Source organism: Penaeus monodon, chromosome 18, assembly GCF_015228065.2.
Source record: "Penaeus monodon isolate SGIC_2016 chromosome 18, NSTDA_Pmon_1, whole genome shotgun sequence".
Lineage (NCBI taxonomy): Eukaryota > Metazoa > Arthropoda > Malacostraca > Decapoda > Penaeidae > Penaeus > Penaeus monodon.
Window position 1 is genome coordinate 20,151,021 of NC_051403.1, and position 24,000 is coordinate 20,175,020.

General features: G+C 33.9%; 1 protein-coding gene across 1 annotated transcript in view; it reads left to right on the forward strand.

Annotated features, from left to right (window-relative positions):
- Positions 1-24,000, forward strand: part of LOC119584663 (glutamate synthase [NADH], amyloplastic-like) — a 47,386-nt gene that overhangs the window by 15,588 nt on the left and 7,798 nt on the right. The window contains 2 exon segments of the mRNA XM_037933338.1: positions 20,052-20,234; positions 20,369-20,518. Coding sequence (XP_037789266.1) covers positions 20,052-20,234; positions 20,369-20,518 — 333 coding nt within the window.

Genomic DNA, 24,000 nt, shown 5'->3' on the forward strand with positions numbered 1-24,000 from the left:
ATGGTTTTAAAATTAAAATAAAAAAATATTAAAATTTAGTTAGTGATTCTCACAAGTTTTTAATTTGATATGTAAATTTTTAAAAAATAAATTTAAAACTCATGGGAATAAACTACAGAGAAAAAATAATAAAACATAAAAAAAAAATTTGGTTTTTCCGCTGTTCTCCCCACCTTGAAAATATCAGGCTCCGACATGGCGGTTTATAACTCCCCCAGAAGCAAAATGCTCTTTTCTCCAAAGACCAAAAAAAAACATCTGCTCCATATCCCAGTAAGAACCATTGGGGACTTCCCCAATTTGCAGAAGTGAAGAAAAAAAGATAAAACAAATATTATAAATGCACAATAATGAATGTAAATCCTAAATGCACATTTAAATTTATGAAAAAAACTGAACAAAAAAGACAAAAAAGAGGACTTTACATCTAGCCGTCTTAAAAATTTCACTTGTATAAAATTAAGGACGAAGTCATTCCTGTCATGAACCCACCTGCTCCTCCCCGTCTCGAGAATAAATCCCCCCTTTCAAGGGGGGCCTTTCCCCAATAAAGGGGTGGTGAGTGCAGCCTGTGCCATTAGGGTGCTTAGAGGAGTCAAAAAACAATAGAGGTGTAAATCATTATATCGAATGTTTTCAATGCATGTAGTGTGTTTTGTGTGTATGCCCCTATATATATATTATTTTATATAATATTTTTATATATATATATATAATATATATATATATATACTATACATTAATATTTATATTATATAATTTTAAATATATATATATATATATATATTATATATATTTTAAAATTTTAGATATGTATATTATATGTAAAATTATTGTTTTGTTGTATTATTAATATAATATAATATAATTTATATATTAAAAATTACATTTACATATAAAATAAATATATAATATAATATATATAATATAAAAATTTTATATATTTTAATATATATATATATATATATTAAAATTTTATATTAAGGAAAATATTAAAAATTATATATTATATTTTATTTTATAATAGTTTTATATATATATATATATTTATTTTTATTAATGTATATGTATTTATTTTAATATTTAATTTTGTATTTTTTTTTTGGGTTTTAATATTGTATTTTTATTTATTTTGTATTATTTTTAATATTGTTATTTTGGGTTGTATATTTATAAAAATTATATATATGTATATTATGTATATATATGTATATATATGTTTTATTGTATATAATTTTATTAATGTATATATAAGTATAATATGTATATATATGTATATTTTTTTTTTATATTTTTTTTTATTTATCTCTTTCTATTACCAATATAAAAATTATATATATTATATTTTAATATTTATCAATTTTTTTTTTATCTATATTTTAATTATCTATATTTATATTATATTTATATCTATTATATTATATCATTTTAATTTTATCTAATATATTTAATCATTAATTTATATCTTATATATTATATTTATATTAATATATTATATATATATATATAGATATATTCAATGATGATAGTATAGATATACTATATAATATATGATATATATACTCCTTATAATGATCTAGCTATTCATATGAGTATGATTTATATACATATTTATATACATATTTATATATATATTTAATATATGTTTATATAATTTTATTTATATTTTTATGATATTTTTAATATATTTTTATATATTTTTTATATCTATTTTTTTATATTTTTATTTATATTTCTTTCTTTTTAATATTAAGAGATATTTAAGAAAAGAGAAAGAAAAAAGACTCACCTACTATCATGACGCCAGCGTATTCTGTCAGACAGACACTGTCAGCAGTTCTGATACCTCATCCTTGGCCGCCTGGCAAGCCTCACTTGCAGAGTGTCGATCAACCGCTGGGCCCTCAATCCCTCAGAGATGGATTGACGTTATGTCTATCACGTGAGTGCGCCATCCACGGTATGTTTGTTGCTTGATCACCTATGTTAGATGAAACATTTTTGAATAAATTGTGTCTCACATAATCATCTTAAAATAGCTCATAAAAAAGTATTCATAAAAATCAGGACGGCAACTCTGATATTATGTAGGGTTTATGAATTTATTATCGCCAAACTGAATGAAATTAACTAGATGGCTCAAGTATTGAAGTACAAAGAGAATATTTATGTCAAATTATTACTGATATTCCTACCAAATTTTGTCCTCAAACTTTGGTTTTATATAGGCATTCTCTGGCATGATATTTTTACAACAACTTTGCACATGAGTTTACCTCTAAAGATCTTGGAGAGAAGACGTATTTTTTCAGGAAGATTCGATGACACTGCTTTGCACTTGGTGGTTCCAGGATGTTTGCTTCTGTCCTAAAGTAGTGAGCAGGAAAGTTGTAATCTTTATTATGTTATCTATCCTATTTCTTTTTTTTTTTAAGTTTACGCTTAATTACACTTAAAAATAATAGTTTCTTTGACCTAATCCTTTAGCAAAAAATCAAAAGGTTTTTAGATGTCATGATATATGTAATGACCCTTAAAGAAATCCTTACACTTTATGAAATTATGAGTCCCTTGAAAAATCTGTACTCATATCAGGGTGTCCAACTCATGTCCAGGGGATGTTAAAAATGGCTTGCAGACATAGAAGCGAATTATTAGTTTGTTCAATTAATGATCATTGCAAAAAAAGTCTTATGTTGACTAAAAGACAAAAAATTCATAAACTATCCTTTCTTCACAATTAATAAATTTCATTTAAGGAGTAAATTAACTGGGAATCATGAAAGTAACTTCTTGTGGCCTTCAAGGTGTAGCTGATTATGAAACTTACCCTCGAAGTGTTTTGAGTTTGACACCCTTGACTTTGACAAAAAAAAAGAAAAAAAATAGACAAGGAAGAATATCACTTTTATAATTTCTCTATACAGAACAGAGATAGTCAGGGGAATTAGAAGTTGGCAGATCATCTGATCTTGAAATAACCTCAACAAAAGTTGTAAAATATACTGTTCCAGAAATAATTTGTCTCTACATTCACTAGCCTTAACTTCCACTACCGCTACGAACATAAAACACAGAGGTTCTCCTTACCTAATGGGGTCAGGCCAGTGAGACATAACAATTCTCTCTAGCGGAATGGACGATAGTAAAAAAAAAAAAGAGGATTTGGTAACCTGCTGTGCAAAACAACTGCTTAAAATAGTCAGAGAGGCAGGTAGAGCATAGGCTGGAAATCAGGAGAGGCTGGCAAGGGGTGCATAATCATTTCCGGCATTGAGTCTATAAGGCTCTAAGAGCTTCCTTCCTGAGAGGAAGAGGGAGGATAAAAATTTAATTCTCCCTGTGCTGGCAATTTCTTGTGTAACACATATTTTAGCATTACTAAGTAAATCACACATAATAATTATAATTAGTGACAGAGTAGAAAAGAAAGTTTACTCATTTGGTTATTTGGCATTTAAAAAAAGATCAGATATGTATTAAGCCAAAGCTTCACAATAGGAAAAGGTTTTCTACAAATCTTTAATCTGATGTATGCTTTCTGTACGCATTCCGGCATCACTAGAATTATGTAATGTGACACTTACTAGAGTGGTCCACCATAGGCAACAGGGAACATGTTGAGGGTCTCAATATATTACCAACATGCTCAATAGCCGATCGACGCGGCTCCAAAGTTGCGCATCATGCTGCGACTATCGTCACCATTCCTGTTCCATTGACATGACTAACTGAGTAGTGGGGCTTCCGGATCAAGCTCACCCTTCATGGGCAGCATACATATCAGAAAGTGTGAACTGTACGAGATGGATAAATATCTGTAATTCCTATGTAGCCCCCCAACTCTGTAATGTCCCCAAAAATCTAAACGTCAAGTCACCTACTACAACCCATACTACTAACTTTTTGTTGTTGTTTTTGGAGTTGTTTTTTTGTTGTTAGTGATTAAAACTGCTTTTTTTTCTTGTTCTCTGAGCACAATCTCTGCTAATCAATAAGATTCTATTTTCTTTTATCTATGGGTGAAAGGCATGAACTTTAAGCAGTAATAAAATACTATTTGCGAATGGTTTCTAACTGCCATGACAAAAGCAGTTTTTTATTGTATGTACGAAGAGACACGGTAATGACGCATTACAGTAATGTTTATAATTATGCCATGACAAAGAAATCAGTATACAAGATTAGATAGAGAAATCTCTCTTTTCGAATAGCATACTTCATTATAAAAAACTATTGTATTTTTCTAGTGCTAAAACATAATAACAGACACTTTTATTTAGAGAAGACCTTAGGGCCCATCTTACATTTCTCAATAAAGCAGCAAAAAGAACAAACCTTTAAAACTTGTGGGAAGCATATATAATCACAGCACTGTATAATTTATGTCCTTTTTATATGTCCTTTTCCAATAATAGGAAAGAAGACTGTATAATACAGTCCTATACTTTATACAAAGCTTGGTTTTCATTATAAGTTTTATACTCAAAGGAAATCTATTGTGAGGGCTATTTTGGGCCTTTCAGCATTTATTACATACTTAGAAACTAGGTATCAAATGACTCTTCGCTTAATGACCAGATGATACATTGTTACATAATGAAAGATTTCCTCCAAAATGATTATCAAATGCAAAGGTAGCCTGCATTATAACAGATCATATTCACACCTGTTCTTCTGCGATCACTCTGAGTGAGGTCTTGACCTTGCATCTGCAGTTTTATTCTCATCACGAGACACGACCTTTTTTCCGGGTGTCCGCTAACAGCATGCGGCCAGGTTTTAGCGGCCCTAGAAGACAAGGAGAAAACATGGTTACAGAACTTCTCATGTCACACAGTCTAGCCATTGCTAAGACGGCACATTATTTTGTTGGCTCTAAGAAAGGGGCCATTCACAAGTCGAAAAAAAAGAAAAAAAAAAAAAATCCTTTAATGTGACTAATCGAGAAACATGCATAGTAAAACCACATATTGGAAAAAGTGACTAACAGGGGATAAAGCTATTTAAATCCAAAATATCTTAATATATGTGGCCTGTCTCAGGCACTTTGAGAAAAATGGTAGTCTTGGTGCAGTTTATTAGTAAGGTGTTCAGCCTCCTCCATCGACACCTGAAAACGCTGGAAGCAGTCAAGCAAGAGGGCACAGAATTTCATCCATAAAATCAAACGAAAATCTATGTCGTAAATTGCAATAAGCACAAGTCAACATAAATTTTTAGAAATCTGCCAGACGAAACTTTAATCTAGGAATAAAAAAATTTGTAAATAAATTATGGTGTGTTGATGTGGGCTTAATGTATGGTGTGTAGATCTTCTTGTCCTCTTACGCTGGTAAAACTACCTGTTCATATTGCAGATGGCTAGTGACACTTTATGAAGAATCATACAAACAAAATTAGGGGCACAAGTGTGAAAGGAACTGGTATAGAAAGGTAGCACGATGAATAACACAGTCTTGTTAAGGTGTATATTCTTCCGCCATGAACTCTTCATAGCTAGAAACATATCAGACTACATCCGTACCACATGCTCTGACGCATACTCTAGTCTTCTAATTCTGGTGCAACTCCGCTTGGCAGATGGAATTTGGAACGATGATGATTGAATGAGAAGGTCTTGAAATTATGGAATGAGTAGTATGGATATTGTTTTAATCTAAGTAGGGTCCTGGAAATGATGTGCTATGTGTGTTGTGGGAATGATTTCATGAGGTTTTCTGATAGGAGCTGGGTCCCCCAGGGCACCATCACATCGAATTCTGGCCCAGCTAGACAACATCTCAGTATCCACGAGCTGGCTGGCTGATTGTAGCTCTGGTTACCTCTGGAGACATATTCTCAGGCTCTGTGTCATAAACGCCCACTTCTGACGCCATGGCACGGCAGGCACTCGGTCTTTGGTGACGTAATAGTCGTGAAGGACGGGCAGACTCGTTCCTTCGCTGCCACAGTGAGAGTCCGAAACGAAACTGTTAGTTGGCATGATTTAGAGCATTACCTTCTATACGGTGTTCAAATAAGATCGCACCCAAGAGGGTAAAAAACGAAGCATAATTTGCTCTATGCTGAATCTGGAAAAAAAATCCATGCATTATGATAAAAACACGGAGAACCTTCTCAGTGATTTGTGCTAACACTTAAGACAAATCACACCAGTCAGGCAGGGCTCTTTCCCCTTATTCATTGCTCCAGACGCCTAGTTTCAAGACACACCACAGACACAGGAATTTCTTGAAAAAAAAGTATTTCATACTTGTGCAGCTGAGACAATATCAAAAATGCATGAAGAGTCAGCATCCAATTTTGATAATTTCTTTATAATAGCAACTGCTTTAAAATCTGAGGACAGATTTTAGTCTGATGTAACACCTAAATCGTACGGAGGAGGAGAGCAAACTAACATGTTACAAAGGGACACCATACATGTGACTGCACCATAAGCTTTGGGCTAGCTTCTCTAGCCACCTTTCTATGAATTATTACAGGAGCAAACTCAGTACTATGAAAATATGAATGTCACCATCGCAAATTGAACGGTGCATGACCCTTCCTTTATTTAATGTAAAAAACATTAAGTAGGGGCAGTGTGATTCGATACCGCAATGCATATTGTGCTAACTGACCTTTAAAATAAAATAACTTTATTTGCAGTTAGGGAACTAAACAGTCTATACAAGAAAATGAGAGAAAGAGAGAAACAAGTAAAGAACTGATCATCACAGTTAAGAAATTTTGGGGTCTGTTTATTTCACAAAGTCTGACACATGTTGCATTTAACTTGGGCATTTCCTTGCAAAGTTACCTGACTTACATCATTTCTGACAAACAAAATAAGATAACACAATTTAATTACAGTCAATGCAATTAAACCTTCGTCAATTTTTTGGTCAGCTGCTGATCAAGAATCAACCTTACACAAAAAAAAGAAAAGACAGGCAGCATAGGACTTATTCACAATTAATTTGGACAAAATAATTAGTAACTTTATCATGATCTGTGCTCATTCAGAATCTCCTCACAATAAATGTATAACCATTATTCATCTAAAGTATGCAAGACTATTACAATAGTTTGTGGGTCACTGAAGAAAAAATATACAATTGTTACACAGATACATATGTATATATATATATATATATATAGTATCGTCATATATTTATATAATATATATATATATATATATATTTATATATATATGTATATATGATTATATATATATCATATGATAATATATATTATATATATATATATTATATTTATATATATATATTTATAGATATATATATATATTAGTATATATTATATATGTATGATTATATATGTATATAGTATACATATATATATATGTATATATATATATATATCGCAACATATATATATATCTATATATAGACTATATAGTATATACTATATAACTAAAGCATATTTTATTATATATATATAATATATAATATATATCATAGATCATAGTATATATATATTATTATTATATATATATTATATATAATATATATATATATCTATATATATATATACATATATATGATAACATATATAGATACATATATATATAGATAAATATATTATATATATATATATACATATATATAATATTATAGTTATATAATATATCTACTATATATATATATATATATATATGTAGTCTGTGTAAATGTAGAGGTTGTGAGGCAAGACCCACGAAACTATTGTCAATCGTCTTGCTCACCTTTATGTGACTATGGTTCTACATTTTTATTGTTGTGAAGATTCTGGATAGTGCACAGATCATGATAAAGTTACTGAAAGTATTTTGTCGCAAAATTAATTTGTGAAATCCGTTGCTCTGTCTTTTTCTTGTGTAAGGTCTGATTGCGGGAGCAGCAGCGGACGCAAAAAAGAAGGGAATTGGGCATTGACTGGAGGAAGTTGTTGTCTTGTGATGGGTGTGTCAGAATGATGTAGTCATGGTTTTTGGAGGTTCAGGTACTTTGCACAGGTAAAGGCAACAGGTGGTCAGAACTGTGTGAAAGAAACATGACCCAAAGTTGTGTAACGGGCTGGCATGGGTCGTGGACGGGGTTCTCTCTTGCTCTCAGGTTCTTGGAGACTGTTTAGAACGGGCAAATAAGTTGAGGGGGAGTGGAAAGGGGCAGTGGCCAATATGCATTGCGGTATGAATCACACTGCGACTGAATGTTGGTTTGACGGTGAAAGAAAAGAAGGGCAGGCACCGCAAGTGTGGAGGGTGACAGGCAGAGCGGGAACGATACGGGGAGGGGGGGAGCGCCGGGGAAGAAGGCCATAGAAAGGTGGCGAAGAAGTACAAATGCTGGGGGGCAGGCACATGGGGGGGGGCACGGGGGAACATGGGAGGGGACGCGCCGCGCCGGTAGAGGGATGGGGGACCACGCAGACGAAACTGCGGGCAGTGTAAAGCAGGTAGGAGAAGAGTGCGCCAAAAAGGGGAGGGCGGACGCGGCAGGGGGGGGAGAGGGCTCAGCGGGCACAAGGAGGGAAAGACGGGAGAAAGGCCGGGGGGCGGGGGTGGGGCGGGAAACGGGGGCCGGGAGCAACGGGAGAGGGAAAGGCCTGCGGACCGGGGGGAGAGGGGCGGAGGGTGGGCACACAAGCACTGAAAGGGGCGCGGGGGGAGCGCAGGAGCCAGGGAGGGCGGTGGGCCAGATGCAGCCATAGAGCGAAATGATGCGGCGCGCGGGGGGGAGCGGAGGCGGAACACTAGTAGAGAAGGAGGCGCTAAATGCAGGGCAACGAACAGGGGCGTGGCGGACAGCTCCCCGGGGCAGAACGGCTGCGTCCTTTCACGCTATCGTCACCAAAGACAGAGGTGCTGGTGCATGGCGTCAGAAGTGCGTTTATGACACAGAGCTGAGATATCTCGGCTAGAGGTACCAGAGCTACCATCAGCCAGCCGGACTGCAAAAAAAAAAAAACAAGTGGTACTGGGCGTGTCTGTCTAGCTGGCAGAATTGATGTGATGGTGGCCGCCGTCGTGTTACTCAGAAACCTCAATGACAATCATCGCTTCAACAACACACATGCATCTTTCAGGACCCTACTTAGATTAAAACATATCTCATACTACTCATTCTCGTACTTTCCAGCCTCTCATTTCGCATCATCATCTTTCTGCACTGCAAGCGTTGGCAGAATAGAATGTGTGGGGGGGGGAGATGGTCATAGCTGTGGTGGTGTGTCTGTATGATGAGGTTCTGGAAGATCGATACACGCTTAAGAAACTGTTGTTATTCATGTGGCTACTTTATACCAGTTCGCTTTCAGCACTTGTTGCTAATTTGTTTGTATGATGCTTCACAAAGTCTGTCACTGCCATCTGAACAGGGAAGTTTTACCAGGTAAGAGGACAAAGAGATCTCAGCATCATACTTGCACATCAACACTACCATAATTTATTACAAATTTTTTTTTATTCCTGATTTAAAGTTTTCTGAGCATTTTCTTTAAATAATCTATGTGACTGTTCGTGCTTATTGCAATTTACGACATAGTATTTTCGTTTGATTTTTATGAATGAATTCTGTGGCTCTTGCGTGACTGTTTCCAGGTTTTCCAGGTGTCCATTGAGGAGGCTGGCACACGCTTCTAGCATAAACTGCCAAACTACCTTTTTCTCAAAGTGTTCTTGAAGACAGGGCACATATATTGATATTTTTGGATTAAAATATGGCTTTTGCTGTATTCAACTTTTTCCAATATGTTGGTTTTACTATGGACATGTTTTCTCGATTAGTCATTAAATGGAGCTTGTGAAGGCCCTTTCTTAGATCAGGCTTGAACAAAATAATGTGGCCTGTCTTAGCCATGGCTTTACTGTGTGACATAGGCAGTTTCTAACCATGTTTTCTTCGTTGTTCTTTTAGGGGCCGCCTAAAACCTGCCGACATGCTGTTAGTGGACCCCTGGAAATGTGGTGTCTCGTGATGAGGAACTAAAACTGCTAGATTGCAAGGTCAAGACCTCACTCAGAGTGGATCGAAGAAGCATGTGTGAATATTAGATCTGTTATAATCATGTTCTTTTGCTTTGATACTCATTTTGGAGAAAATCTCATTATTATAAGCAATTTTCATGGTATTAGGAAGAGTCATTTGATATCCTAGTTTATGAGTATGTAATACATGCTGAAGGTCCCGAAAATAGCCCTCAATATGATTTCGCTTGTCAGTATAAACTATAATGAAAACCAGCTTTGTCATAAATGTCTAGAATTCTTACCCAGTCTTCTTCTTATTATTGGAAAAAAGGACATAAATTATTACAGTGCTGTGATTATTATATTGCTTTTGGTCAAAGTTTTAATGGCTTTGTTCTTTTGGCTGGCTTTATGTGTAAATGTAGGATGGTAAGGTCTCTAACTAACGGGGGTCTGTTATTTGTTTTATGCGCACTATAAAATACATACAGTTTTTTATAATGAATTAGCTACGAAAAGAGATTTTCTCTCTCTAATTGTATACTGATTTCTTTGTCATTGGCAGTATTATAACCCCCATCGACATTACTGTATGCCTTCATTACCGTGTCTCTTGTTAGCATACAATAAAATCTGCTTTTGTCATGCTAGTTGAACCATTCAAATAGTATTATTCTGTTAAAGTTCATGGCTTTCACCTCGATAGATAAAAGAAATAGATCTTATTGATTTAGGCAGAGATTTGCTCAGAGCAAAAAGGCAGTTTTTTTATGCACTTAACAACAAAAAACAAACAAAACAACAACAAAAAGTTAGTGGTATGTTGTAGTAAGGTGCTTTAGATTTTTGGGGACATTACAGAGCAATGTTCATAGTGATTACATATATTTATCCATCTCGTTACAGTTCACACTTTCTGATAACTGGGGGTGAGAAGAAAAGGTTATGCTGCCCATGAAGGGCTGCACCTCGGAGCCCGCACTCTCAGTTATGTCATTCAATGGAACAGTGAATGGTGACGATAGTGCAGGTCCATGATGCGCACTTTTGGAGGTGATCGGCGTTGAGGCATTTTTGGCTATACTATTGAGACGCCTCAACATGCTTCTGTTGCCCTATGGTGACGGCTACTCAGTAAGTGTAATTACATAATTCTAATTGATTGGGTGGTGAATGGTAGAAGTCATACTCAGATTAAAGATTTGTAGAAAACCTTTTAGCTATTGTGAAGGCTTTGGCTTATACATATCTTGATCTTTTTAATGCCAAATAAATCCAAACTGATACTTTCTTGGAGATCTGTCACATTATAATTATTGTGTGATTTTACTTTCAGCTAATGCTAAAATATGTGTTTAAGAAATTCCCCCTAGCAGAGTAATTAATTTTTCTTCTCCCTCTTCCCTCGTCCAGGAAGTGAACCTTAGCTCAATGGGAAATGATGCATCCGCGCTTGCCTGCCTCTCTGATTTCGGCAGCGCTCTGGGGCTCTATGACTATTTTAAGGGCAGGTTGTTTGCACAGGTTTACCAATCCTCCTATCGATCCATTCCGTGAGAGAATTGTTATGTCTCTGGCCTCTCCCATTGGTAAGGAGGAACTCTGTTTTTTATGTTCTGTTAGTGTGGAGAAGTTAAGGATAGTGCATGTAGAGAGATTATTTCTGGAATGGCATTATATTTACAACTTTTTTTTTAAGGTTATTTTCAAAGATCATGATGATATGCAACTTCAATTCCGGGCTGCTATCTCTGTTCTGTATAGAGAATTTATAAAAGTGATATTCTTTGTCTAGTCAGAGTCAAGGGGTGTCAAACTCAAAACACTTCGAGGGTCAGTTTTCATCTCAGCTACACCTTGAAGGCAAGAAGTTACTTTCGCTGACGTCCCAGTTATTTACTCCTTAAATGAAATTATTAGCATTGTAAGAAAGGTAATTTTATGAATTTTTTGTCTTTTAGTCACATAAGACTTTTTTTGGCAATGATCATACTTTGGGCTAAGTTATTAAAAAACATATTGTTCTAGTTCTGCAAGCCATTTAACCTCCTGGGCCTGAGTTGGACACTCCTGATATGAAGTTACAAGATTTTTCAAGAGGGCTCATAATTTCATAAATTGTAAGGTTTCTTTAAGGGTCGCGTTACATATACGAGTCTAAAACCTTTTGATTTTTGTAAAGGATATTTGTCGAAGAACTGATATTTTTTAAGTGTAATTAAGCTTAAAACTTAAATAAAAAAAAGAATAGGATGAATAACATAATACAGATTACAAATCTGCTTCAATCTTTAGGACCAGAACAACATCCTGGACTGGCAAGTGCAAAGCATGTCATCGAATCTTCCTGCAAAATTCCCCCCAAAACGATCCTTTCTCTCAGATCTAGAGGTAACTAATGTGCAAATGTTAAAAACTATCATGGGCAGATAATGCTATATAAAACCAAAGTTTGAGGACAAAAATTTGGTAGGAATATCAGTAATTAATTTGTACATAAGTATATTCTCTTTGTACTTCAATATCTGAGCATCATTTTCTTCAGTTTTGGGATAAATAATTCATAAACTCTACATAATATAATGGTTGGTCTGCTTTTTATGTATACTTTTTTATGATTATGATAGGAGGGTCCAATTTAATTCACAACTGTCTTCTAGACATAGGTGATTCAAGGCAAGCAAACTACTCGTGGATGGCGCACTCACGTTATAGACATAACGGATCCGCATCTCTGAGGGATCTGAGGGGCTCATCTCCGTCTCTTGATCTCATTGCAGTGCGGCTTGCAGGCTGGCGGCAAAACCGCCGCCGCCCCACCCGTCAGCCGCCAAGGATGTGTATCAGCTGCTGGTTCTGTCTGACAGAATGCTGGTCTGATAGGGGAGTCTTTTTTGAGTCTTCTTTCTTCTTCTTAAATTATCTCTTAATTATTAAAAAGAAAGAAATATAATAAAAAAGTAATAAAAAATATATAAAAATATATATAAGATATATATAATTTTTTATTTTTTAGATATAAGATATATTATAGCGATATATATAATATATATATAAAATTATATAAAATATATATAAAATTATAAAAAATATATATAAATATAATATAAATATAGTATATAAATTGTATTAAATATATATCTGGAATAGTATATATATAGTATGTCATCTATCATATGATATATCTATATCTATATACTTATAATAGTATGATATATATCTTATCTATATCTATATTATATATATATCTATAGTACTATATATCTATACCTCTATATATATCTATAATCTCTCTCTTTATTATCTCTATTAATATTATCTACTTATTCTATATCTCCTCTCTCATCACTACTAGATATAATATATATACTCTACATATATATCGCCATATCTCCCCATATATATAGATTAAAATATACTATATATCACTATATATAAATAAATATAGATATACATATAGATAATATAGATAAATATCGCTCATGATCTATAACTATCCTATATATTCTCTATCTCTCTCTACTATCACTAATCTGTATCTTCGTATATCTATATATATATACTCTATCTCTCTCTATATTATATCACTCTGTCGCTATATCTACATCTATTCCTATCTCTCCCTCTCTACTCTACCCTATATCTATGACTTCTCTACCTATATACTCTACTTCTCTATCTCTCCTATATCTAGCCTCTCTATCCCTCTCTATCCCATTATTTTTTTTTTTTTTTTGTTTTCCTCTTCTCTCCGATATATATAGTACATATATATATAATGTTACCATATATAACATATATATACAATATTATATACCTCTATATATATAACTATATATATAGCATATATTATATATCATATAGTAATATACTATATATACTACATTACATATAATAATAACATATACATATACTATATGTATAATATTTTATACATATATACATATAACATATATAACATATATATTATTAAAATATAGCATGATCTATATTTTTTTATACTAGTATATAGTATATATACATACATATATATATAAATATATGAATATATATATATATATATAGTATATATGTATATTATGTATATATGTATAAGATTTATATATGTATAGATGTATATATATAATATTATTATATATGTATAGATATATATTATTAATATATGTATTGTATATATGTATATGTATGTATATATGTATTATATATATATGATATATAGATAATATAGTATCTATATACATACATAATATATGTTATGTATCAATGTATCTATATATATATATATATATATATATTATATATAATATAATATAATATTATATATATATATATATGCTATACACACATACACAGTGCATACATGCATTGATAACATTCAATATAATGATTTACACACCTCTATTTGTTTTTTAGATCGCCCTCTAAGGCCCCTAATGCACTAGCTGGCACTCACCACCGACCGTATTGAGGAAAGGGCAGCGCATGAAAGTGGGACTTAATCTCTAGACTGGAGAAGCCAGGTGGGTTCATGACATGGAATGACATTCGTCTTGAATTTTCCATGACACGTGCTAATTGATAGACATTGCTGGAGACGATAGATATCGCTCAGTTTTGTCTGATTTGTTCATGTTTTCATGAATTAAATGTGGCATTTAGGATTTACATCATTTTATTGTGCATTTATTAATATTTGTTTTATCTTTTTTTCTCTCACTTCTGCACTATTAGGGGAAGTCACCATATGTGTGTCTTACTGGGATACGGAGCGGATGCCATTTGTCCATATTTGTTCTTTGGGGAGACAATGACACTTTGCGTTCTGGGGAGTTATCACTGTACCATGTCGGAGGCTTGATATTTTCAAGGTGAGGAGAACAGGCGAGACAAAATTTGTGTTATGTTTCATTATTTTCTCTTCTCTGTATTTGTATTACCATGTATGCCTATTCATATTTTACCAATTTACATATCAAATATTAATAACGTGTGAGAAGTCTACTAAATGAATTTACTATTTCTTTTATGTTACAGTTTGAAACATGTGTCTTGCCTTGCACTCCATTCGAATACATCTTTTATCTTAAAAAATCTCCCGCTGTTTGTGCCTATATTCTTTATTTCTTTGGCAACAAAAGGTAATTCAACATAACATTTAATTCAGATAATCTTATTCCTATAAAGTTTACTTCATAATTATCAGCAGAAAAAAAAAAAAAAAAGAAAACAAAAAAAAAAAAAAAAGAAAAAAAAAAAAAAAAAAAAAAAAAACATCTTTAGCAACAGAACTCTCTTATACAATCATTTATGTAGCAGGCCTAACTATTCTTTCCAACTAGACTAATGTGGGCAGGCAATGGAGGGGCGTGTCTGTCAAGGTGAATGGACCAAAATGGGCATCTCAACTCTGCAGTCATGACGAGGGAGCACAGATTTTTGAGGCTGTTGGCATTTCAGAAGAAGTCATCAACAAATGTTCAAGGTAAAAATCTTTATATTATATGTATATGTTGGGTTTTTGCAAAAAAGAAATGGCATATTTATTAAAGTCTTCAAGTGATACACACTATGGTAAGTTCACAGATATTTGTCACTTACCAAAACTCTACTTGAAATGTATTGTTCTGTTTATTAATTTCATAATTGTCTGCATGTAGTTAAGAGTTACGTGTTATTTATTACACCTATGATTGTATATTACACTTAGATTTCCAAAGATGTTATGATTTCAGTGAGTAACATGCACTGTCTATTTCATCAGGGCACGCTTCCCCATTGGTGGAGTGCATTTGAGACTATTAGCATAGAGATTGCTTGACCGCCACAGGCTCTCTCTATGGGGAACGTGAATGTGACACTTGTTTGTTAGGACTCGAAACCCAGATTCTACTCAGCTGAGTAAGTGGAGTAGAGCATGATCATGACGGCCTGTTTCCGCATTGCTAATTTGGCAGTTGGTCTTCTTGTACAAATTATTGTAGATGACATAGAAGAATTAGAGTTTGGTGGAATTATTTCTTGACTGCATTTTCTCAGCAGTTCACTGTATAAGCGGGGGTAAAAACTTAAAAAAAAAAAAAAAACAAAAAAAGTTGGTGTTAATTGGTAATACTCTACTGTGTTCACATTCGCTATATTATTTTATTCCGCAGGATGCCTCAGGATGAACAACAAATCTCATACGACAAGTTCAAAGAATCATCTCAGAGAGTACTAAGTCCTTTGGCTCTGCGGGACAAGCTGGAACTGGTCAGCTGGAGAAGCCCATTGATATCTGCAGAAGTAAATAAGCCTTGATCACGTGATTAAAGGCATAATGAGAATGAACAATATCACAATACATTAGAAGCAATCGACACATTTCATATGAATTACATTTCCCTGTCATTTCATTATGCTTTTTTCAAGATTTGATCTCATGATTTCTGTCAATCCTTGTATTTCTTATTTGAGTAGTACAAGTGCCAGAGGTTTTTTAGGCAAATACAAGAAAAAGAAAACATGATTTAAACACTAGAGAGAAGTTATTCATATAACATGAAGCTTGTAATATGAGCAACACAAAAAGCACAAGAACCTGATTCCGCTGAATATGGCTTACTGCATGATTTATCAGTGTAACAGTACCGATGCCTTGTCTACTTGTGAAATAAATCTGAATGTAATCTAAAGAATTTGGGGCTACAATACCTATATTTTGCATACTTCATTATAACGAATTTCCACTCCAGGTTGAGCCACTTCAGAGATTGTAAAGAGGTTTGCCACTAGGTTCCATGAGCTTTGGTTGTGAAACCATCTCCTTGAGGCCCGCACCCCTGGCTATTGCTTTGAATCGTGTGTGGGGGTGGGGTGGAAAAGAGGAGGAGAGGGGGGGGTGGGGGGGGGGGGGTGGGGGAGGGAGCAAATGTCAACACATGATAAGGAGGTGAGCTGTTCATTAACTCAATGTTGGGGGAAAATGCCATGCCAGTTTTTTATTATTTTGTGAAATGTCTTAGTCACAAGGAGTCAGGGAGATGGTTTAGTAGTAACCTTGTGACCTTACCTGATTTCACCTTTCCTTGAATTAGTGGAATCGGGGGGGGGGACACTAATTCTATAATATGAATAGGGTTATTTTTATTATAGACAGGAAATACATATGCAAGGATATTATAATGCAATTAAGATAACAGAATTTTTTTTGAATCAATGGAAAAAGGTAATGGTAGACAGGCTTACTCGATTGGGGCATGTGGTGCTTAGTACAAGTGTATCCATCTGTGTGTAAAAACAAATGTAAAGTAACTCCAGATGGGCATTGCATGTAGGCACCCAGCCTTCGCTTTAGGGTTAATATAATGCTGAAATAGCAAGGGCTATTGACCAAACCCAGTTTTCTAGATAATCAAGTTTGCAAGTTTGAAAGAATATTATTTCTGTCAATTATTGGCATGGATTTTTTGTTACTAAAATTTTCTTAAAAAATACCTCTGTTCAAGGCCTGTACGTATGTTATAAATTTATTTTTTATTTTTTCAATTTTTTCACCAAATGAAGGTTATTTTAGGATTAGGGGGAATGTCAGGCAAAATTCCTTAAAGTGTAACTTAAAGACCTGTTAAAAATTAACCAAAAAAATTACTTTTTTGAGGACAATGAGCGATGATTGTAATCGCAGCTATGCATGCAACAAGGCAGTAGTGTTAGCTGGATTTCCCAGGCATCCCTCAGGCCATGCAACACGGCAATTTGCGATACCGAGGTTGTTACTTTTCATGAGCTGATTGATTGGTTGGGGTTTTGCCAGTCTCTTCCAAGGATTCGCTTCCTGCCAGCAGGCGGTGGGCCAAGATGGTTGTCATGAATCAGTATTTCTATAGCATTTCTTATATTTGATGTATAAATCCAAGCATTTGGAGCGAAGACTATGAGATACAAAGGCTGCTGTATGTGCTGGTAACTGTAACTCCTCTCCCTCATATGCTTGTTGGGTAGGGCTGCCTATTCTTCTTGATTTTTCTATGGGAGAATTGCACCTTTTCTCTCACACTCCTCTCCTCCACTGCTTTGCCTTTGCACTTGTGCCTCCTCCTCCGCTGGGGTTCCACATCCAATCCTCCTACCGTCTTACTCCTCGCTCCCCTCCTCCTGCTCTGCTGCCTCCTCCTCCTCCTTCCTCCTCTCTCCTCCTCCTCGCTCCTCCTCCTCCTCCTCCTCCTCCTCCTCCTCTCTCGCTCCTCTCCTCCTCCTCCTCTTGTCGTTAGGTTCCCTCCGCCTCTCCTCCTTCGCTCCCTCTCGCTCCTTCGCTCTCGGCTACCTCTTCGGCCCCTCGCTGATTTTTTGCCTCCTTCCCTCCTCCTCCTCCTCCTCCCTCTCCTTTCCCATCCACCCCCTCCTCCTCTCCCTCCTTTTTGGTAACCATAACAAAGATTAACATAAATCATCAAAGTCCATTTTCTTTCTTTCTTATTTTTTCCCTTTCTCAGGAGAAAATGCTAGTGCTTACATCACGCAGGAACCAGCAAACACAAAAGGTACTGCCATCGGTCAGTGGCATCTGGTCCTTTTGTGCCACAGCTCCTTACTTGGCCATGCTGATGACCTGCAGATGCAAGATGGCCCAGGGAGGTCTAAGCCAGGTAGAGGGTGGTGAACTGCCGAGGATACAAGTGAGTAATTATGAATTCTTTTGTTTCTGAGTAATCGTTCTTTTCGGTTTGGTCTTATCTTGACCTTAGTAGTATGACCTTCTCATCTCCTTTTATGTCCTCTCTTTTCGGTCGATGAGTCTGATGACGCTGATTTGGACCACATCTAGGCATAGTTAAAAAAGAAAAGAAGAAGAAAAAAAATTATATTGCATCTTCTATAATCAAGCGTTTAGTCAGATGCTGGGCATTGATTTTGAGTAAAGAAGAACTCATTCATTTTGCGAAACAGAAGTATAAACTGCAAGATAGTAATTTTTCTGTTCGCTAATTGGTGTACCTATGTTTTCTGTAACAGGTATCTGAAGATATTGCCAAGACACTATCACTCTGTCCCTGGGAGTAGCTTGTCTCTCGCAACCTCCCCACGCACGATATCTAGAGTATTGAAGATTTGGCTGAACTTATTTATGACTTAAGTGTTCAACATCCTAGAGCACAAATCTCTGTGAAACTTGTTCAGATTGGTGTTGGTGCTTGTTGCGATCTGGGCGTTGCTAAGGTATGGCTGTTACTTGTTTATTCTGTTATTTTGGAGACTATAAAAAAAGAAAAAAAAAAAAAAAAAAGAAGAAAAATATAAAGTTCAAGACTTACTGAAGATACAGAATATCCTTAAATTTTGGAATTCTTTCTGAGATATGAGGAAATTTTTACTTGATTCACTGATTCACATCTGTGCTTTTTGGCAGGGTAGAGCCGAGCATATCACAATTTCTGGTCATGATGGTGGAAAACAGGCATCCGAGCAGCTGGACTGGAATCAAGAGTGCTGGACTCCCATGGGAGCTTGGAATTTCAGAAACACACCCAGACGCTGTGGCGTACCAATTTGAGGTCTCGAGTCTTTTACGGCTTATGGCCAGATCCATTGTGGTTTACTGTCTGTTTGTATGTAAATGAACATGGTATCCTTTATTTTGTTTTGATAAATTGTGGATATGTATGATGTCTCTCTTCTATTTTCTTCTAACATATTACTTTGAATGAGTTTTTGATAGGATGCTCTAATGATGGTTATGAGAATATAAATCCCTATGCATTTTGTTTGGGAGGTCCCATTAGGTATGGATGTGGTGATTGCGCTACTTCTTGTGAGCTGATGAGTTTGGTCTTCAGTAGCTGCCCTCTCATTGTCATGGGGCTGCACCATGATGCGCAAATGTCATCATGATAACCGTTGATCCTGTCTGGGCTTGCCACTCAGGACCCTGTAACTGAGGCAGTAGTTTAGAAGGATAAACAGAACATGTTGTCAACTACTTGTTCTTGTTGGCAGAAGAGGTGAGAATCATACTGTAATTTCCTTGGTTCACATATTTCAGTGAATGTTTTTTGTTTTTGATAATAATGTCGAGTTCCACAGTGATGTTGCTTTGCTAATTTGAACATCATTTGGACAGGTTCGTGAACACATGGCATCCATGGGAGTACGCAAATTCCAAGAACTGGTTGGGCGTACAGACTTGCTGCGTAAACGGGATTCCTGCTCTGACAAAGCCAAGCTTCTTGATTTCTCACATGTGTTGAAGAATGCTCTTCATATGAGACCAGGAGTCAACATTGTTGGAGGGTCTATTGGTCAGGTAAGACCAAGAAAATGCTGCTACTAGATGAATGCATCCAAAAATGGATTTTTTCTTTTTACATAATGTAATATTATGGCCAGAATTTTCTTGGTGACATATTTGTAATTTTATATATCGTGTCCCTCATATAGGACTTTGGTCTGGATAATCATCTTGACCAGACTATTCTTGCTGAAGCCCAAGCTGTCATTGATGGGTCGCTGGAAACTGTGACCATAAACACCACCATTCATAATGAAGTTCGAGCTTTTGGTTCCACTCTATCTTATCATATTGCACTGTAAGTATAGTCTTTTTTATTAATAAAGGTTCTTTTAGTTTCATATACACTTGAGTAACAGACTTTGTGATTTTATTAAACAAAAATTATCAACATAGAGACAATCTATATGCATTTGTAACCCTTACTAGCTATCCTTAATACCGTTATAAGTTACAAATTATACATGTTACAAGTATCACTAACTATGTGATATAGCTAAGATGGATCTCACGGAGGTTGGAACTTGAAATAGTCACTTGAGTACAGAAAGAGCATTACAATGAGAGCATGGCTAAATTGCCCAGGCATGACAGTAGGAACCAAGTAATGTAAAAACTTTAACTGAATATATACATCTGTCAATTTATGCTAATAAATAACTACCATAAAATATGTAATCATAAATACAATATCTCACCACAATGGCCATGTGCACGCTGTTCAGCACATGCCGCCGGGGAAGATGCTGTGTTCATTTATTTTATTTTATTATTATTATTATTATTATTTTTGAATTTATTATTTGTCTATTATTTTTTTGTGAAATGTCCCTGCACATAGATGGCTCTGCTAGTGCTTAGCCACAAAGGAGTTAATTAGTAGATCTTGTGACCTTACCAGATTTCACCTTTCCTTGAATGGTGGGATAATCTTTGGTCCTGGTACCAGCACAATATACTATCGATGTTGTTATTTTTAATTAAGCAGACATTGTGAATTACTACTTAATGATATAAATATTAGTAACAGCAAAATAAGATAATATGAAATATTTTTGTAAATCAAGGAAAAGGGTAAACATGCGAGACAGGCAGTACTCATAATTGGCCTACTGATGACTTGGTAAAAGTGTAGCCATCCATGCGTAAAAACCATTAATAAAGTAAACTCACAGTACGTGCCATGCCCGGCGGCATTAGGTTAATGAGAGTGACAGGGTAATGCTCAGTTGTTCCTGGTGGGTTATCTGCAGTATTTTAGTTATGTAGGAAATAAAATGATAAGAAAACAAAATGTTTGTAGTTTGACTAAATAAAATCTATGTTCTGGTTTATTAGATTCTATAACATAGCAATTTGTGGGCGCTCTTCCTATTAATTTGTTTTTCAGTAAATCATGCAGTCCATTACAGATCTTAGATTTCATGAGAATCATATTTTTCATAATGGGATTTATATAGATATAATAATTTTATATATAGTACTATATATATCGGATAGGGTATATTATTATAAGATTTTATGGAGTAATATTGTATAATATATATATTTATTATATATATATATAATATATATATATTAATGATATATATTCTATAGTGATTCTATATATATATTATATTATATTTATATACATCTATATTTTATTTATAGTGTATAGTATATTTATATATATATATATATATAGTGATATGATATATATAGATAATATTTGATATTGATATATTATGATATATAATATATATACTTATTTGATACAAATTATATATATTTCTAAATATATATATAATATATATATTCTATTATACTAGTAGTATATCATATTCGTATATATAGGTATACCTTATATATATTTTATACTATATATAGATTTTATATATATAATGAAAAAAAAAGAACAAATGTCATCGCTTTTAATAGAGTATAGTATATATTCTCCTATTACGTTTATATATATATGGTTATTATATATCTATTACTATTATACGTTTTATATATATATTCCTATTAATATAAAATTATTCTGTACTATGATATATTAATATATATGATATATATATCTAGATATATATATATATATTATTATTTATCTATAATCTATATCTGATATATATTCTAATATATTATATACTGCTATATTATTTTATATATATATTTATTTCATGGATATATATATATATTATGTTGTATCTATTATATATTTATATATATATTAGCCTTTATATATATAATAATTTTATTATCATATATATATTTACTATCTACTAATAGCTTATATAAGTCTCTCCTATCTCTCTCTATACTTTATATATAGTATATATCATATTGTATATATATATATATGTTATCTTATATATCTCTCTCTACTTTCTCTCATTCCTCATCTATTTATATCTCTCTTCTATTTCGTATCTCTATCTCTTTCTATATCTCTCATTTATCTTATCTCTCCTTTATATTAATCTCTCCTCCTTTCTCATATATATTTATATATTATATATCTCTTATATGTTTTTTCTGTATATCTATTTGATCTATCTAATATATCTGCTATGATATATATATACTTAATTATCTCATATCTCCTCGTATATTATCACTAATCTGTATTTCGTCTTTATCTATCTAGTCTTTCTGCCTCATCTATATATATGCTATTATATATATATCACTACTCTGCTATATTTTATCTATCATATCTTTATATATCTAATAAGTTGTCGTGCTCAATCTCACTTCTTATTATACTCTCTCTTTTCATCTCTCCTCTCATATTTCTCATTTATCTTCCTCTCTCTTTCTCTCTCGCTCTCTTTCTATCTACTGTCTAATCTATATCTATCTATCTTTCTGTCTTCTATATATATCATATAATCTACTCTTTACTCTTTATATATCTCTCGTTTATACATATAGATTTCATTATTCTCTTTCTCTATGATCCATCTATCTCTTCTCACTCTTCCTATCTATCTATCTATTCTCTTTATTATCATCTCTTTGCTCCTATCTCTACACTCTACTTTCTCTCTACAATCTCTCTCCTTTATCTATCTGTTCTCGTTTACTCTGCTCGTGCTCTACTCCTCTTCTCTCTATATCCCATACCTAGTATTCTTTCTACACTCTACGCTTTACTCCTTTATATAAAAAAAAAAAAAAAAAAAAAAAAAAAACAGAAAAAAAAAAAAAATCTATATAGGATATATCTTTATTTATATATTCTCTACTATATCATATATTTCTATATAATATCTACTTTATATATAATATATTTTATAGTCTCTCCGGTCTCATACGTATATCATATTTCTCTCTATATATCTTACTTGTGATATATATATTTATATATATATATATCTATTTCTACTCATCTAGCTTTATATATCTATAGTCTTTCGGTCTATATATCTCTCTTTTCTTATCTATATATATTATCTCCTATATCATCTCTATCTATCTCATCTCTATCTATTCTCTCTCATCTCTCTCTATCTCATATATCTCTCTCTTTATCTCTACTCTCTTTTCTATCTCTTGCTCTCTCTCTCTCTCGCTCTATCGGGGTTCTCTCTTTTCTCTCCTCTCTCTACTCTCTCTCGCTCTCTCTCTCTCTCTCTCTCTTTTACGTCTATCATATATTTACTCTCTGCTCTCTCGGTCTCCTCCTCTCCTCGTCTTCTATTTCTCTATCATTCTCTTTTCTCCTCTCTCTTCTTTTCCTCTCTCGTCTAGCTCATCTCTATATACTCTATCTCTCTCTCTCTCTCTCTCTATCTCT